General features: G+C 39.4%; 2 protein-coding genes across 5 annotated transcripts in view; one reads left to right on the plus strand and one right to left on the minus strand.

The window, feature by feature from the left end:
• The window catches only part of LOC134541362 (zinc finger protein 862-like), a 103,329-nt gene that overhangs the window by 2,548 nt on the left and 81,700 nt on the right, over positions 1-19,081 (minus strand). For 2 of the 4 annotated variants that reach the window (XR_010076619.1, XR_010076618.1), the window contains exons 1-2: positions 18,346-18,438; positions 6,048-6,153 (exon numbers count right to left, since the gene is read on the minus strand). Coding sequence is in view for 2 of the 4 variants with exons in the window: in XM_063384788.1 (XP_063240858.1) it covers positions 5,089-6,090 (1,002 nt within the window). In the remaining 2 variants the exon portion in view is untranslated. Of the gene's footprint in view, positions 1-3,854; positions 6,154-18,345; positions 18,439-19,081 lie in introns of those variants that run through there. The other 2 variants (XM_063384788.1, XM_063384796.1) reach the window with 2 other exon arrangements.
• The window catches only part of LOC134541327 (probable G-protein coupled receptor B0563.6), a 336,950-nt gene continuing 330,804 nt past the window's right edge, over positions 12,936-19,081 (plus strand). Inside the window, exon 1 of the mRNA XM_063384750.1 lies at positions 12,936-12,958. The gene's annotated coding sequence lies outside the window, so the exon portion shown is untranslated. The remainder of the gene's footprint in view (positions 12,959-19,081) is intronic.

A 19,081-nucleotide genomic window follows, 5' to 3' on the forward strand; every position in this document is an offset into this window, starting at 1 on the left:
TGTGCATTTTCCATGGGATGATTTAGTATCCAACATGTGTTACACGTGTTTCAGGATTCTGATTCCGAGGAAACTTTAATTATTCCATTACCCAAATCATCTAGACCAACTGTTCAAATTGAATCTGAGAACATCGAACAACATCCACTGCAGGTAAATTTGAATATATTTTAGGTGTTTTTTGTTCAATTGTTTCTATATTTGGTAAGTAGCCGATCATGAAATCGTAGCTTATAGCACACCATTAAGGGAGGATGAACAAAAATTATTTTTTCAAAATTCGTTTTTAACTTTATTATTAATGTTAATGCAAATCAAAAAACGATGTAAAAAAATCACAACAATTTTTATATTATTACACATACTTAAAGTGCTGATTTTGACCCTCTCGGTTTCCGACTAGACTTCTAACAAACATTTACAAACAGCTGTTTTAATAGAGTGGCGGGGGGTTTTGTTTTGTTATTGTGTAGCGCGGGCGAGATGACTGACTTCCCTCCCTGATCGCGAGCAAAGCCTAAAATTGATCCTAACCATATACTTTTTTTTATTTGTAGTTTTACAAGTTACGAATTACGTGCGTTCCCTTGCGTTCCGGCACTCTTGGGAGGTAAGGGAACGCCGTTATGTTGCGTTCCCACTGAAATTAACCACTGTGTTGATGTGTTTTCAGGATTTTCATCTCAAGGAAAACAGGAACGATCTTGACGACTGTGGAGAATGGCCGGCTAAAATCACCGATGACATCCGTCAAGTTCTCGTCGAGAAAGGCCCTGTGCAGGTTAAACATTTTAAATTTCCTGTTGACCATAAATCTGGCAGACGCTTCACAGTTGCCAATTATAAACAAAAATTGTCAAATGGAGAAGAAATCGACAGAGAATGGCTCGTGTACTCAAAATCGAAAAATTCAGTATTTTGTTTCTTTTGTAAACTCTTCAGTAATGAAAAGTTATATCTGTTTCTGGAACAGAGGGTTACTCTGATTGGCAAAACATGTCAACATTCTTACGCCAACACGAAAAGTCACCTCATCATATAACAGCTGCCATTTCTTATCGAGAACTTTCCCAGAGATTGAAGTCAGGGAAAACCATTGGCGACGAAAACCAACGCATCATAAAATCAGAAACAGAGCATTGGTATGAAGTTTTGAAGCGACTTCTTACTATAGTGCAGTTCCTTGGAGCTCAAGGATTAGCTTTTCGTGGCACTAATGATAAGATTTTCCAAGAAAATAAAGGAAACTTTTTGAAACTAGTGGAGCACATTTCCAGATTTGACGCTGTTCTCTCTGAACATCTTCGCAGGATAACTTCGAAAGAAACTCATGTACACTATTTAAGCAAAGAGATACAAAATGAGTTCATAGATGTACTTGCTCGTAAAGTTAATGAATTCATATTAAGTGAATTGCATAAAGCTACCTACTATTCCATCATTCTTGACTGTACACCTGACGTTAGCCACCAAGAGCAGATGACTCTAGTAGTCAGATTTGTTCACGCTATACCAGGAGAAAACGCAATAATCAAAGAATACTTCATTGGGTTTCTGCAAGCGTTTGATACATCTGGGGAAGGACTAACAGCTCTTTTGTTGGATGAGTTGTCAAAAAGAGGAATAGCTTTAAACAACATGCGAGGCCAGGGGTATGATAACGGGTCTAACATGAAGGGAAAACATGTTGGGGTTCAAAAAAGGATCCTAGACCTCAACCCAAGAGCCTTCTTTGTCCCTTGTGGAAGTCACTCACTAAACCTAGTAGTAAACGACGCTGCTCTTTCCTGTACTGTAGCCATGAACTTTTTCAGTAACGTTCAAGAGATTTATAACTATTTTTCGGCATCCATCCATAGATGGGACATATTGAAACATCACGTAACAAATTTAACAGTAAAACCTTTAAGTGAAACCCGATGGGAAAGTAGGATTGACGCTCTTGAACCTCTGCGCTACCATATTGATGAAATATACTACGCTGTTTACGCAGCCTCTACTGATGCCAAGATTGATGTTTTAGGAAAAAATAGAGCCACTGGTATTGCCAAAAAAATAACTGATCACATGGTATGAGGTTTTGTTCAAAATAAATTTGGTAAGCAAAACCCTTCAGGCAAAAGAAGTCAACCTGCAGAGTGCCATGACCCTAATTGAAAGCGTAAAGTCGTTTTTGATCAAAATGAGAACAGAAAATGGATTTAATAATGTTGTTACAGACGCAAAGGAGTTGGCTGATAAACTCGGAATCAGCTCTGAGTTTCCTAATGAAACGGTAGTAAGGGCAAGAAAGGTTAAACGTCAATTTTTGTATGAAGGTGTCGACGAACCAATTAAGACAGAGACAGGAAAAGATTCTTTCAAAATAAATTTCTTTTTTGTGATTCTCGATACAGCCATCAGTTCATTGTCCGAGAGATTTGATCTTATGCACAACCATAGCCAACATTTCCAATTTCTTTATGACTTGAAAAAATTAGAAAATGGTGAAGAAAAAACTATCAAAGGAAATTGTCAACGTTTGAGCGAAGTACTGACAGCAGGTGATGAAAGAGACATTAACGCAGAAGATCTTTTTAAGGAAATATCAATATTAATTCCAATGTTGTCACAAGAAGAGAGCTCCCCTCACACAACACTGAGCTATCTCACAACAAACAGATTAATAGACATATTTCCAAATGTTTTCATCGCGTTGAGGATTCTACTAACATTACCAATATCAGTGGCCAGTGGAGAAAGGAGCTTCTCAAAACTAAAAAGAATAAAAAACTACCTTCGATCTAGCATTTCACAAGAACGTCTTAGTGGTCTTGCCACATTGGCCATTGAAAATGAAATATTGAACACAATAGATACAGATACGATTTTAAAGGATTTTGCAAAAGCTAAATCAAGAAAGAGGTTTTCTGAAGTAGAACACTGCTGATGAACGAGTGTAGTTAGGAAGTTATGAGTATGTTGATGATGATGACCTTATTAATTGTTTTGTTATTGACTGTTCAAGAAACTGTAAATAAAATAAGATAGTTGTATCATAAATTTTTAGTCTTTATTTCCTTTGTTTTTATTACTACAGTAGGCTAGTGTGTATAAGTATATATATATATATATATATATATATATATATATATATATATATATATATATGTGTGTGTGCGTTTGCACCAATATATGAAGTCACTAATATGTGTGTGTGTGTGTATATATATATTGGCGCCAAATCCAGATCTCGCATGTGCCGAAAAAACTCCTTGCACCGGCCCTGGTGGGGGGGTGTGTTATTCACCGTTCCCACCTTTAAAGTGGGGGGTCCGGTGGTCCTCCCTCGGGAAAATTTTGTTTTTAAGATGCAAATTTGTGCTGTTTAAGCTATTTTAGAATCTAAATAATCAATATACAGCTGACAGACATTTAAATATTTTTAAAGATATATAACATTAAATTTACAATAACTTAAATCAAAATGGTACTAAATATATGTAAATAATACAATTCAGTATTTGACAGCTTAAGAAAACTGGCTTGATTTATGAAATTAATGAGAAACTATGCCAAATCACAGAAACAAGTTTTAAAAAGAAAATTAAATAGCTAAAATAGTACAAGTTGATCACCACAAATCATAGTTTAGCAAATTATATACAAAATAATACTACGCTACTTTATTTTGTATTATAATATGTTATTTACACATATTTTACAAGGACAAAAATGGTCATTAGAAATACCTGACAAGATACTTTGTGGTAATTTGAATTAACATAATTATTTACTACAGTACATGACTTTTGCTGCAAATTCGAATTTGTTTTTCAAGATAATACAAAGTGAAGCTAAAAAAATGTCATTTGCATTCTCCTTGAATGCTTCCTCGCGAACTTTTCCACGACTTGAATGTGATCCACAGTAGTGTCTCTATCAATGTGAAGTGCAGCTAAACCATTGAGTCTTTCCTGCCCCATAGTCAATCGCAGGTACAATTTTATTCTTCTGAGAGTCGAGAAAGATCTTTCCCCTGTACACGTAACAGGCACTGTAAGGTATAACATTAGGAGAGTCTTCACATTAGGGTACAATTGTTTTGAGGATGCCATAATGGTTTCAACAGCTGACTTTGGTTTTGTTCATTGTTGCACCACAACAAATGCCATGTACTGAGCTCTCCTTCAAGTTCTGAAAGACTTCCAGGCTAGTCTGAAGCATAAATTTTGGCAGTTTTCATAACTTTTTCGTAATTGAATATGCTTGAAAATCCTGGTATTAGTCCTTTAAGATGTGTAACAACGTTTTTATCATTTCCAAATCTATCCTGGAATTCCTGAATGAGGCAGTCAATAAATGGATAGTAAAATCCAATTCTGTAGTATGCTTCTACGTCTGTTTCAAGAATATTACATCGATGGGTGCTTCTTGAAGTTATTATTGGAATTTTTACATCTATACAGTTTTTCAAAGAAAATTGCACACATTCCTTAAATATCCTGCTGAAGTGTTCTTCATTTCTGGACTCTTCGATCGCTAACACTGTAGCTTTTGTCATGTCGTATGCTTGGCCAATATCTAACTTTGGACTTTGAAGTTGTCTTGACAAGGGTAAAGTGCATTTCATCACACTGACAATGACATGCAAAGCAAGAATAAATTGAAAGTTCATTATTGAATGGTACAGTCCGCTGGCCTTAACAAGAACTTCACCAGTGATTAGTGTAATTGTTTCCTCTAAAAATGAAATAACTGCTGGTAGGAGATCCTGAAACCTTAAAATGGCCTCATGACGGTCAATCCGAGTTTTTCTTAGTGACAAGAGTGTTTCTCCTCCTGTTACATCTGGACAGTGATCTTGTATTTTTTTGAGCAACTCTAATTGTTTCGGTGAGTCCCTCACAAAGTTAGTGGTTTCTTCCACAACACCAATCATGTTTCTCACTGCTTGCACTTGATTCCTACAGGCTTTTACAAGAGCCAAGTTTAAACAATGACTGTAACAGTGTACATATATAGCGAGTGGTTGTAGCTCACTAACATAGCTCTGAGCTCCCTTGAATGCCCCTGGCATGTTACTGCCTCCATCATACCCTTGACCTCTTAGATTATCCAAACTAAAACACTGACAATGGTGTTAGATAATGACGTTCCAGTAAGATCAATGACTTTCACAAATTTAATGAAATCCTCCCTCACTGCATGTGGATGCGACTCCAAGTCAACATACCGAATACTGATGGACATCTGCTCAGAATGACTCGAATCTGTGGTCTCATCTGCCAGAACTGAGAAAAATCTAGCCTTCTGAATTTTTGCAATGATTTTTTCAACAATAATATTTCCACAACATTCAATCAAGTCATTCTGAGATGTCATACTTATGAAAGTTGCATTTTTTGGTGCATTTTGAATGTGTTCCTTCAGAATGGTATCACCTGCATCGATTCGGAAACGCAACAACAATCTGAAGTTCCCTTCATTTACTTCTGAATCAGTTGTTTCATCTAACAGCCCACCAGACTCATTTCGGTAACCACAAAATATAATGGTTTTGACAATAGGTAGCAACTTTTGCCTGTTCGATTCAATCAGTTGTTTAGCTCTTGTATCTAACTGAATGTCAACACTAGATATTTTACCCTCAAAAACATTACAAAAATCTTCAGATTTTTGAATGGCAAGAATGTGGTATTTGCAACTTGAATGTTTTTTCAAGTCAGATATTGCATCTTTGTATTTGATTAATGGCTTGATGCAAAATATTCCTTTCCCACCACAGTCAGGACCAAAGAGTACACAAATCTTACAATATGCACCATTTTCCTTAGCATTATAGGCAAGCCAAGGATATGTTACAAACCAAACCCTTCTAAATTTTCTATTTTTGTTGCCTTGAGAAACCAATGGAAATGAAAATGATGTGGAAGGGGTCCAATTTTCTTTGGGAAATTTATATTTTTCTTCATTTGATAACTTTGAAGATAAACCAGGTCCAACACAGTTCCCAATGTCTACTGGATCCACAGAGAGAGAAGATGAAAAATGACATGTTGACTCACCATCATCGAAGTTGGGCACCAAATAAAACTTTCCCTGCAACATGCTCCATATTTACAATGGTAGACTTAGGTTCATCTTGAAGATATCGCTTTTCAAGTGTGGCATCTGAAAAAAAAAAAGGAAAACACTACCGTAAACCATAAACAGTATTGATTCTTACATTAAAGTTATCATTGTGAATGTTTAGAAGTTTGTAATTTATACTCTTTATTTTATGATCTTTTACACCATTGTTAAATTTAAAATCAAAAGTAAAATGTATTCTACTCTTTTTAGTTTGAATTGAAATGATTAAATGGAAGTATCAAAACCAACAAATTTATAAACGATGTATGGTACTCATTGTTTAGTGGAAATGTCAATACTTTGTTAATTTATCATGGTTTATTGGAAACTTAGGTACCTTCAGACTTCTGTTTTTTTTTTGTAAAGAAAGCAGTTATATTTGGTTTTTTCAAATATTTGGTTCGTTTCATTGTCTCTTTTCCGCTATCATTTGATAAAGATAGTTATTGTGCTATTTTTATGATGATGGAGAGCGACGCGATCGCCTAGAGAGTACAATGCACAGGAGTGAACTGCTCAGCTGAACAGCCACCCGCCCTTCTCGTGACCTTGGCGCAGGTGAGGGCGCGGCGCAGGTGCACGTATGATGAAGTCACGCTCTTAGGGAAAGGAGGGGGGGAGAGGGAGAGAGAGAGAGAGAGAGAGAGAGAGAGAGAGAGAGAGAGAGAGAGAGAGAGAGAGAGAGAGAGAGAGAGAGAGAGAGAGAGAGAGAGAGAGGAGAGAGAGAGAGAGAGAGAGAGAGAGAGAGAGGAGAGAGAGAGAGAGAGAGGGTTGCAGAGAAAGCGACAGATAACTTCGCACCATACTACAGTCAGTTCGAAACACTTTGTACTAATTCCTTGGGCGACAAGAAGTACAACAATTTTAATTCAAAATTTACATTAATGTTTTTTCTCTTTTACAATTTTATAACCTATGTTTATTGTTTACACATTGATAAGTACTTAATACCAAATTTCGAAACATAACGGTCAAGGGGGGGGGGGCATGTGCCCCCCTTGTTGCCCCCCCTCTAAATTCGCGCCTGCGTCTGAAGTAATGGAATAAATAGCCTCTTCAGTTCTGTGTCTCAATTCTGGAAATGTTTGGGTAGCGGCGGAACGTAGACACGATATTTTATAACGCCTCAAAGGGGGGAAAAAATAGCATGGTGTTATATCACGTGAATGTGGAGGCCAGTGAAAGAGAGCTCTGTCATTACGACCAACCCCACGGTCAGGGACTTCGACGTTCAACCAATCTCGTACAAAGAGATTGCAATGGTGAAGGGAGTCATAGGCGTGCGCACGGTAGGTGCCACAGGTGCCTAGGCACCACCATTAGGGTTAAAGTTAATTTGTTTTTTACAAGCAGAAATAATACATACTTACAAAAAACGTATTATTTCCAAAAAAAATATGTTTTTTAATCGTGTCGATTTACAGATATGTGCTCATAACACTATCAGTATATCAATAAATTATCAATCGAACCAACTATACACACGGAAACAAGCCAGTTGCAATTACTTGTGTCGTACACGCGGGCCGCGGCTACGAAACTTCTGAAATGTAAATACTTCTCATAGTTCTCCTCGAATTACATAGAATGCGCGCTCGGTTTCCACTGTTCACTCCACTCGGCAGGCGCACGGAATAATAGCCGCCGTCCGCCAGGGTTTATTTAAAAAAAGAGAGAAAGTTTAGTTAGTTAAAAGGATAGGCTTACTCGATGACTTAATGCAGTCGCCGACAAAACATTTTTGTTGTATTCCAAAAGTTAAAACTTTTGCCCACTCTTATTTGTGTATTTTTATTATTTTAATATTTTACATATTTTATGTATGTTACAAAAACTCCCTTCATTTGTTGATTTTAAAGCTTAACATTTGAGAATGTTTTTTGTAGTATTTATTTGGCGTCTTCAGAAAACATATAAGTACGGTTTTTCAAAGCCACCAGCATGAATTCCGTGCAAACAATTTGGGCAATTTACTTTATGGCTCAACAAAGCTTAAAACTGTAAATAGTTTAGTAGTTTTCCTGGTGATTATAACGTTCAAAGCCATAATTTGTCATAAAAAATGTAAACATTTGTACATCTGTGTATTTAATGTTTTTGTTCGGAAACACCTTAAATAGCACCATTTTGCGCTTTCAAATCCAAATTTTTCCGGGGGAGAACCCCCGGACCCCCCGCTTTAGGCTCGGGGTCCGTGAATGACAGGGCTGTTGTGTAATCTGGCACCACCAATACTGAAGTCCTGTGCACGCCTATGGAAGGGCTCCAACCTGTTTCCAAAATAAAGTTTACAGGTTCACACTCTACTAACTGGGAAAAGAGCCATTCTTTCGCTCTGCAAGCGATAAAACAACAAAGCAGTAATTCGCACATGTGTTTATCTAAATCTGAGTTAAAATTTTGTCCTTGAACCAACACTCTACAAACGTTTACAGTTAATACTGTTAGAATTTATAACCGGGACATTCTTTTATGGCCATGCTGTATAACTGTTTCCTCCATAAACACTGTCTGGTTTCTACCATTCAGTCAACGTCACGACGTCGTTAACTGAACCTAGCCATCTCACAGTCTGCACTGCACTGCGCCGCTGTGGATTGTGTTGTGAGTGACATGAACACGTGCCGTGAGGATGTGCAAGCACTGGTCCCAGCCTGCCAAGCGCCGCGCCGGCTGGACACCTGGAATGTCGAAGTCATCCCCGGCTTCAATTCGGTCCTACTTCCTCGCCGTCCCGGACTGTGTGTGCAGCTTTAAGTACATCCCAGTTGACTTGCGAGCCATCCGGCTCCGACATTGCCGGTGCGTGTGCAAACGGCCTACTAAAAACAATCTTAACTATTTTTTAAATTTCTAGTTACAGTAAGTTATTAATTACGCCTTTATATCTCGAACAATTTTGGTTTCAAATATTAAACTTTAAAAAAATGTTTAAATGTTAATTGAAAAAATAACCTGGAAGCAGTTAAACAAAAAGGCAAACTAAAAACATTTTAAAATGAAGGTAATGCCTTTCGGACATTTTTGTGGTCCGTCGAAAATTAAACCTTGGTAAGGTTTTGACGGGTAATCTGGTTGGCGGCAGGTCACACGTAATTGACGGACGGATGCGACGGATCACTGTGAATACAGCTTAAGCTGCAAAAATATTAATTAGCAAAGTTTCATAAAATATTAAAATAAGGGACGGTAATGAGAAATATTTAGCTCTATCTTGTTTCTTCGCGGGTGTTTCATCCCCTATCCCAATGTCTTTCGTTCCTCCACGGAGGCAGGTACTAAACAGAATCCCATGTCCCGAGATAAAAAAAAAAAAAATATCGCCGTTTGGATGGGCTGGCGAGATCATAAAAGTTTTTACGAGGTTAGTCGAGCATGGACCATCGTGATTGGGTTATGACTGCGAAGTGGAGGGTATAAGGTTCACGAATTCATATTTGCCTCGAAGGAGGAAATGTTCCTGGTTTACGATTTTCCTTTGTGGCTTCCACGACCATGACACGAAATTAGGCCACAGCTGTATATCTCCATTATTATACTTTCCTACCCTCCCCAACCATTTCGACACGTGTTTTAGTAGAAAGTTAACATAGGCCTACTCTCTTTATCATTTATGAGGGATGTTTAGTTACGTCACCGGTAAAAGTATTTAACAACTGCATTTTAACGTTTCTCTTCCTTTTTCTATTTCATTATTTGCCACATTATGGTGGATGTACAAGCTACAGTCGGTGTGATTTAAAGTGGACACTTTCGTGTGATCTGCTTAAAATCTACTTTATATATCCTGCCACCAGGTAGCAAACTCAGTATGTCACACTCACACATTTGACACCAAATGTTACTTTAAAGTTAATAATGTAAAATATCAATATCTCACTGATAAAATGTAGCATTTAAATAAGAAATTAAGTCGTAAAAATATTTTTTCTGAATTCATAGCCAAATAAACACGGTAAGCTATCCTTGCAATGAATAAATTACATTAAGTTCAAGGTAATGTGTCTTTAATTGACAGCTGAATACTGTGTTGTAATAAACCAAAAGTATAACATTCATCTAGCCCCCGACTATAGCTAGTCATGCATAAATAATAATTTTGTTAATTGTATAAGATTATTCATCTGTCAAAATCTGAATGTTCACTGAAGCACCTGCCATTAAATTCCTCACCTTATCTTGAACAGCAGATATTATGTACAGTTGTAAACATTAATTATTTTCTCAAAAATTGTTTCACAAATTTCTAGACAAGCTTGGATGCATGTCGTTGAGAAAATGTGTTGGGTGTTGGGGGGGGGGGGGGGAGAGAGAGAGAGAGAGAGAGACACGCCAGTTGTGACCCGGTTTAATTTATAAATTTTTTTTGTGTGTGTTTGCCGTAGTAGTAGAACAAACACTGCAGTTATATTGAATGTAGGTCCGGCTACTGGGTTCTGGGTGTGGATTGTTGATGGGGTTCGCCATCTTGGATTATGACGCCACAGTGGCCATTTGGATGGCCTTGACCTTTGGCCTTGACATTTGACCTTGCCCGTAACCATTGGGTTAGGAATTGTCAGACGATGGCATGCTATGACGTAGGTGAAGTCACTTTTCAACCTCTCCATCGCCAAATTGTATATGCTCAAAACACTGCGGAAATGGTGCTTGACCACACCTGATGATGGTTAATAAGTATGAATTAGAATTTCCTTCGTTAAAAAACAGGTACTTTAATGAAAAATGTAAACATTTAAAATTGTTTCCACACTGCAAACACTACCTACACTTCAGCCAGTTTTGGGTGGATATCCTGTATTGTGCAACAATTAACTGAAGGGGAAAAAAGGCTTCACACAATTAGCATGTAATCATGCAGACATGGCAACCCCCTGCCCGTAACCCCAACAGCCATCTTGGATCCGCCATATTAAATTTCACCATTTTGAATTTTGATATCACATCCGCCATCTTGGACTCTAGAACTTTCCGTCATTTTAATTATGATGTCCTCGCTGAAATTTTTGTTACAGCCACCATCTTGGAAATTCGTAATTATTTAACTAGAAAATGGGAAAAATATAAATTTAATAAAAAAATTATTTACATACAATTTAAATTAACTTTTAATTAAAAAAACGCACTTATGTCATGGAGCTCGGAGTCCTCGATTTGAAACATGTGAAGACAAAATAAAAATGGCTACGGATCCTTCCTCCGTGGAGGCAACCGACAGACTGACCTCGCACAACAAATGCCAAGGAATACATTGCGTCAGGTAGTATATCACATTCGCCATCTTGTTTTGTCTGCTGGAGGCCACCATCTTGGATCCAACACATTGTTTTTGTCTGCTAGAGTGCGCTACCGTCATATTAGTTTTAATTTACCCACTAAAGTGCAGTATTATTTATTACCTTCAAATCCACCATCGTGTAAATCAGTAAATTTTGTGCTTAAAATTTGGGGAAAATTAAAAATAAACCATGAAATAATCACTTGTTAAAATAATTATTGATTCAATCGATTCCTGTCCTTGGTTCGATCCCTGGACGATGCAAAAAGTAATAATTTTAGGTAAAAATATTTATTCAATAAAATATGGTGAAAAATCATAAAAGCAGCTTAGGTTCCTAGTCTACCAGCCTCCAGTAGCCAATATTTGACCTAGAAATTCGGAAAAAATTCCAAAAATCATCAGAAATCCCTTTCTATTAATGTACCTACTAATTTATTCGATCTATTCGGTTTGATCCTTGACGAATACAAAAAAAAAGTAAATATAATTAAAATTATCATTAAAGTGACAGGTTCAAGAAATAACACCAAAAAATTACAAATAAATAATTATTTTGTAATTTATACAAGTACAAAAAACAAACAAAATACAAGCATTTCACGTTTTCTACAGTCTTCTTAGAAGGCGAAGTGAGACCTCTAAATTCCTTGTCATGTGTTTTCAGGGAAGTTCTACACGGCAATCGATTAACAAGGTACATCCAACTGTTTGAGGCGTGCTCCGCTTCGAGACAGTTTTGGTCTTATTTAATTAATTATTTTTGGTGCATTTCTGTCTGGTCGCTTACTCTGTGCGCTAATGCAAGTTATTTCTAAACGTCTGTATTTGATATTTTTCATTTAGCATATGTTTATTTTTAATTTATGGTATTTAAGGCTGGTTAAGCTTATGCGTGTAGAATGTGTTAACATTTAAGTATTTGTACAGCTAAGTTTTATTTCATGTTCACGCACGAATCGGGGGAGTACCATAATTGTGTATGTTGATGGCTGGATAGACAATCATAACTTTGGCAACAGTTGTGATACAACGTTGGAGCTAATGCGACAGTTGCGGTGTGTTGTTCCGGCGCGCGCGGCGCACACGCGCATGCGCTAAGAACCGAGTTGCGCTCAGGCTGAGCGGTACCTCAGGACAGTTGCTGCTAGCACCAGCTAGCGACTGCACCTGTGCCTGGACGTGGACTGCGAAGCCCGGCGAGCAGCGAGGGGCCGCGACCACAGGAGTCGCCCTGCCAGACCCGCAAACAACCAAGTAAGGCCGGCGCCAACGTAATTCTTACGTCTGTGAACTTTTGCGAGTTTGCCCGCAGGAGATCTTGAGTTCACCACAGACAAGTTACGTGAACGTAACACTAATTTAACTTTTGGTTCAGTGAACAGACACTTCACTGGGAAGACTTCGCTTATTATTTATTGCACAATTGTTCGCGGTTAACAAACTAATTTAACTTATTTGTACTTTCGAGGATGAATCCCTGATAACTGCTGGCGAGAGACGGACTTTCGTTTACGTAATTCATTACGTCTCGTATGGATTTTGAACAAGTAAAACTCGCGCAAGGTAAGCGTGTCTCTTCCTTGCCCGCAAGCACACCTCTCCGCTCGCCCGAGCATTCGACAGCAGTTATAGCAATGCTAGTGTAACTGGGACTTGGCTGGCAACTGAGCTGTGGACGTGACCTCGCGGTGTGTGACGTCAGAAAATCACCGTTAAAATTTACCGTGATAAATTCCACAGACTTATGCTCGTGTCCGAGCGCGACTGCACTTCCCTCGAATAGTTTATAACTCTTGAGCTATATTTTCGAGAAGGACTTGCGGAAATTTCACTCCTGCACACGACGGACGTTTACTTAAGTTTCGTCAACTGCGAGGGAACTTTGCCATTTTCTCTCAGTGCCCAGAAAATCTTTGTCAAAGGATAGAAAGCCCGGATACTTATATTTTGCAATGCTCATTTGCCTTGCAACATTCAACTTCAGTTATTTTGCTACGAATTCGCGAGGCACATTAATTATTTCATTAATAAGACTATTTGGTACTCCACACAGCCTAATGATGAGAACATTTGTTTACAGACTCTAGACATTTATTTTAGTTTGAGCCATTTGTATTTCTGCTAAGCGCATTTAATTTCAGATTTTTTTTTACTACTGCTGCGCTTTGTCAAATATAATAAGTGTGATAAAATTTGGATGTGGAAACAGAACGAAGCCTTGGTACTCATTATGAAAGTCCTAAGTAAGTCGGTCTCTTTTACCTTTCAACCGTAACCCAAGTAGTGTTTACAGAATATTTTTTAATGATTTCAGATGTAAGCTATTTTGCATTTTTTTAAATTGTTTCTACTCACATCAGGGGTTATATGTTGGCTAGACACCTACAAACAGTGGCCAGGCATGAATTCGGCGGCCAGGAACATTCGATTTGTAGCCAGGTATGCTCAGTCAGTGGCCAATCACATTCAGTTGGTGACCAGTCATATCCAGATGACCGCTATACACATACAGTCAGTGAACATGCACATTAGTCGGTTGGCCAGGCATGTCCAGTGAGCGATCAGACACTTCCAGTTGTAGGCTAGACACGTCCAACTGGTGGTTAGGCACTTCCAGTTTGAGGTCAGGCTAACACGATCAGTTGGTAGCCAGGCGCATCCGGCTGGTGGTCAGACACAATCAGTCATTAGCCAAGAGGTATTTTTCGTCGATACTAGATGAACATTTAAAAGCAGTTTCAAAAAAAAATCATGCGCATAGGTCAAGCGTCTTCCAACCAAAAGGTAGACTTATCGATGCTCATTCGTCGTCAAAAAGGAAGCACATTTTAAAAAGAAAGCACACACTTCAAAAAGGAAGCACATTAAAAAAAAATTAAGCATATTACAAAAGGAAGCATATTTAACGAAAATGACACAAATTTTTACGAAAATTCAACTTGGTAGGATACGATCTCATCGCAGGGATACGACCTCATTGCAGGGTTATGATCTCATCGCAGGGATACTATCTCAGTGCAGGGATAGATCTCAGTGCAGGGATACGATCTCATCAGAGGGATACGATCTTATCAGTAAGATACGATCGGTCGCAAGACGCTGTAGGATAAAATGCCTCCAACTGCCTTTGACTAAGGCGGGAGTGGGTCTGACCCCGCGAAGGTGATTGTCCCCTGAGGTATCGGAGCTGTTGCCGGCTCTAGTATACGAGACATGATCCCACAGGTTCACGGAATGGGTGCAAGGATGCGAACATATAGCCTCTCCGCATCAAGTGGCAATCCTCTGCCTCCACGTGGGCACTGCTGTTAGGGGGGAATCGTGGTGACTATGTTGGGATGGGTAGCCTCAACCTCTACATCATAGCATCGCCTTAACTAAAGAGGACAATGCCGGGCGTAACCCTGCTGCAGTTGCATACTCAATTGCATGTATGGGACCAGAAATGGTGAATTGGCTGAACCTGCAGGCAACAGCAGATTCGTTTGAAGCCTTTCTGGGGGGTTCGACTGCCGAACCTCGGTGTCTCGGTCCCATAGGGCCCCATAGTGAATGAATCAGGTCCATGGTAATGGAAACGACCGAGAATGGCGCCTACATGTTCGGGGACACCCGGGCTTAATACAGAGCTGTAAACTGCTCGACTAGGTGCGACAGTTCCCCTAGTCCAGTGGTCGGGGAGGTACCGAGGTAACCCCGAGGCCCTTCAGCATACGCACGGCTGGTTGTCATTTCTATCCAGGGCTTTCTGCGGTCGCCGCCGGATGAGTCCAGACACTTCCGGGCCTTAATCGGCTGTAAACCTGTCGGGCCGAGGTACGGCAGATCGGAGGGTAGTCCGAGGATACGAGGACATCCAGTGGAGTGGTTCTGAAGAGTGGCGGTCGGCTAGCCTGTTGGCGAACGGTCTCGTGCCGCATAGACGCCAAGTTGGTAGTAGTACGGGAAGAATCCATGGAATATTGCATGGTGTCCCGCTGAGATTTTCTCCAAGGCCCAGGATTTTGATTGGGTAGGATTCGTACTTCGTAGTGGTGCTCCGATCGCTTGGAGCAGGCCTCAAGGGTTCTCTAGCCCGATGCGGAGTCGACGTGTTGAGCGATGACACTGCTCCGGTACTATCATGGCAAGCTGGGAGAGGTTTGAATAGGACCTCCACCGGACCACGGGTTCACTGGGTGTTTTGAGGGGTCACAGTGTGATGTGAGAGATCGGGGTAGGCACCAGTAGTGCTGATAAGGTATAAGGGCTAAGTACACAGCCAACTGTCTGGTTAACTGAGTGAGGTAGGGGCCGAGGTGGTGACTATGCTCGGATGGGTCTCCCGGGACTCTGGTAATAGCCGAAGCTCTAACACCTTCCTGATCAAAAAGGCGGAGTGATCCCTGGTCCCTATTATACCCTACAAGGGCGCACACATGGGAGGGGAAAGTTGCCGGCCATAGACTGGAATAAAGCTGTCTTTGACTCCAACAGTCTTTAGCTTGAACTGCTTCAATGCTCCAATACTCCAATGCCCAAAGCTCCAATTACTCCAATGCACTATGCTCTAATTGCTCCAATGCTCCAAACCTCCAATTGCCTTAATGTGCCAATGATCTGACTGATCCAATGCTCCAAAACTCCATTCAGCAGCAATAGCTAATTTATCTTGTCGCAAGTAGTTTCTATTTCTGCCAACAGATTTCGCCATTTATAATGTTGAGGTAAATATTATTTGTTTCATTTATGTGGGGTGCGGAATGCTCACTAACAGTCGCAAGAGAAGGAAGGCTTTGCTATACATCAAGGAGAAGGAAGTTCGTCTTGCATGATAGCGTTTCTCAGCTGTCTCAAAACATAGTAATCGGCTGTAAATTAATATTTTTATCTGAAGTTTGACTGATAAAACTATTATAATGTTGATTTAGTAACAGGAATTTAGCAATTTATACTAAACTCTGAATAAAATTGCTGGACTCATTACGAAAAAAACCTTGCATTTAGGGATTGTTTTCTCAGGAATAATCATAAACACTCGGAGTATATCAACAGAATTATCGCCACGAATAACCAGGAGAACATAGAGAAAACCAGGAAAGACCAGAAGCGCTTGGAGACACCAACAAAATACTAACAGGAATAATCAGGAGCACACGGAGAAAACTAAAGCACATTTTCCAAATCACGATCAGTGAATAATAAAAAAAATACAAAATAACTTCCGTCAGCTTGTGAACATCTCCTTTGTTAAACAAGCCAGAATGTTTTTGTAATTTTATTTTTTATTTTTTGTTCCTACCAATGGGTACAATTAGGGTGTGCAGAGCTTCAGAAAAAGAATCACGCGATTTGAAAACCGCTCAAGATATCATAGTGGTCTCTTTTTACGGTAAACATTTACGAATACGCTGAGGGCGAATGAGTAGTTTTAACTCCTCATTTATCTTTTAAACTGTATTTTTGGAAGAGTAAAAATGGCTTAAACGCATGTTTTCAGAATAATACGGTAGAGATTATTGAAAACACCCCAGGGACTTTCACTGCACCTTTATCTTCATTTCTCCGCCATACAATGTTATGGTTACCAATCAAATATCATAGTTGTCCTGTGCACGACTAGAAGACTGCGCGCTAGTCCACAGTCTTGCCAGCGAGCGTCCCCGAGGGCGATGAATCCGTAAATGCTCAACTCTCGCGGGCACGGTCCCGTATCTTATAAATATATCATCTCTTCCTCCGAAGAAGTTTTCTGGTGTGCTTGTGTACTCCCGCGGGGGAGGTGAAGGAAGGGGACAGCCCAACTGCGGGGATGTAGACCAGGCGTGTCGTCAGGGCGCGGGCTGACCGCGGCGGCTCCAGGGATTGTTTGTGACAGTGATGGATGCGGCCAGGCTTCCGCCGCAAATGCGATCGCATTAGTCAACGTCAGATCCCGAGCTTAATCCCCCTCTCCCTCCCGCTTCCACATCCTCCTCTCCACCCTAAACTCTCTTCTACGTACTTTCCCCCCACGCCTCTACCTGTCGCTCATCACCCAGTCCATAAACTGTAACAACGGCGGGCGTGTAGGAGGCCGCCGCGCGACATGGAGTGCAGCTGCGACGGAGAGCGCGCCGGCGTTTGATTGGCCCTGTATAGAGCATAGTGGTGGAATGCATTGATGGGAGAAGTGCGAGGGAGGGGAGACCTACTAGCCAGCGACGTGATCCACTACGTTTCCCTATATATATATATATATATATATATATATATATATATATATATATATATATATATAAACGAACTAGAAAATCCATGACTGCAACCATCCCTGCAACTTCTGAAATGATCCAGGATTTCGTCCAACTTGTTAAGCTGACGACGGTGTCAAGTTAGCATTCTCCTTTACGGAGTGGTAAGACGTTGGGTCCGGAGGACATGGGTTATAATTCTGGTCAGGCCTTCCTGATTTCGGTTTTTCATGGTTTTCCGATTTTTTTTCCCTTTACTGCAAGTCATGGCTCATTTTCCATTATTTAAGTTATTCAGGGTTCTTTCTACAACGACCTCCCTTCGCTGAGGCAAGCGACTCAAGTTGGGTGGCGACATCCAGATACTTTTATGACTGGTGACCGGTAAAGATGACGTATATTTTTGTAAATAAACGTGTAGCGAAGAGTAAATTAATGTTTAAATATAATACAATCTCATATATTTGTTTCTTGCGGGTGTTTCAAAGGGTGCGTATGAAATTAACACAAATTGCAATATTATACTTTTAAACGACGTTCGGTGAAATACTTGAAAGAAAATGCTGAAAAAATTACGTTTTTACCAGTCAAGATTAAAAAACCTGGTAGCAATTTTTTTCGGAATAAGACAAGTCAAAAAATACAATTTTTTTTTTACGTTTACGTACATTGCAGGAAGTGACGCGAGACATTTTGTCAGTTTCCGAAAAAAGTAAAACTAAGCACTGTGTCACCCACCTTCGAGAATCCTTGAAATACACTTAGGGAAGTCGTTCATCACCGCTGCGTGGTAAAGTATCAATCTCTTTAGGGGTGTCGTCCAAGATTCTACAAATAAAAAAAACCTATGTAAATCAATCAATGTCCACTTTCTATTCCGAAAGTAACACCACAGCTAGTATTTATTTTTAAATCTAGCGTAAACAGTCTAGTTCTTTACATCAAACATGAACTTGCACTCAATAAATTAAAAATGTCGTCTGTGTTGTGGCAGTACACACAGGCGCCGGAAAAATAGGACAAATAATATAATAGTGAAAATGAAAATATGTTAAGCATATAACTATTATTATATTATTCATGCAGCGTATAATAAAAAATTCCCTTTTAGCACAGCCTTCAGGCACAGTTATGTTTCGAAGTATCCGTTTCTTCAGGATTTTTCTGAACTTCTAGAAACTTCTGGAAGATTTTGAAAACTTAATGTTAATAACATCATATATGTTATCTGATATTCCAAAATGATCGATTAAACATTTTCTCATCCGCCATGCAGCATTGTAAAACTTTGTATGATGTTAATACTATACCTATCAAGATAGTTATGAATTTGATTTTACCTCGAAACAAAATAGTTTATCCCTTGCACTAATAAGTGGTTGCATAAAATTTTGTTTCGTATAAAGTTTTAAGATAATGTTTAGATATTTTCAGTAATTTGAAAGAAATTTCATAGTGTATGTAGTAAGGACGT

Source organism: Bacillus rossius, chromosome 1 (genome assembly GCF_032445375.1).
Source record: "Bacillus rossius redtenbacheri isolate Brsri chromosome 1, Brsri_v3, whole genome shotgun sequence".
Classification (NCBI taxonomy): domain Eukaryota; kingdom Metazoa; phylum Arthropoda; class Insecta; order Phasmatodea; family Bacillidae; genus Bacillus; species Bacillus rossius.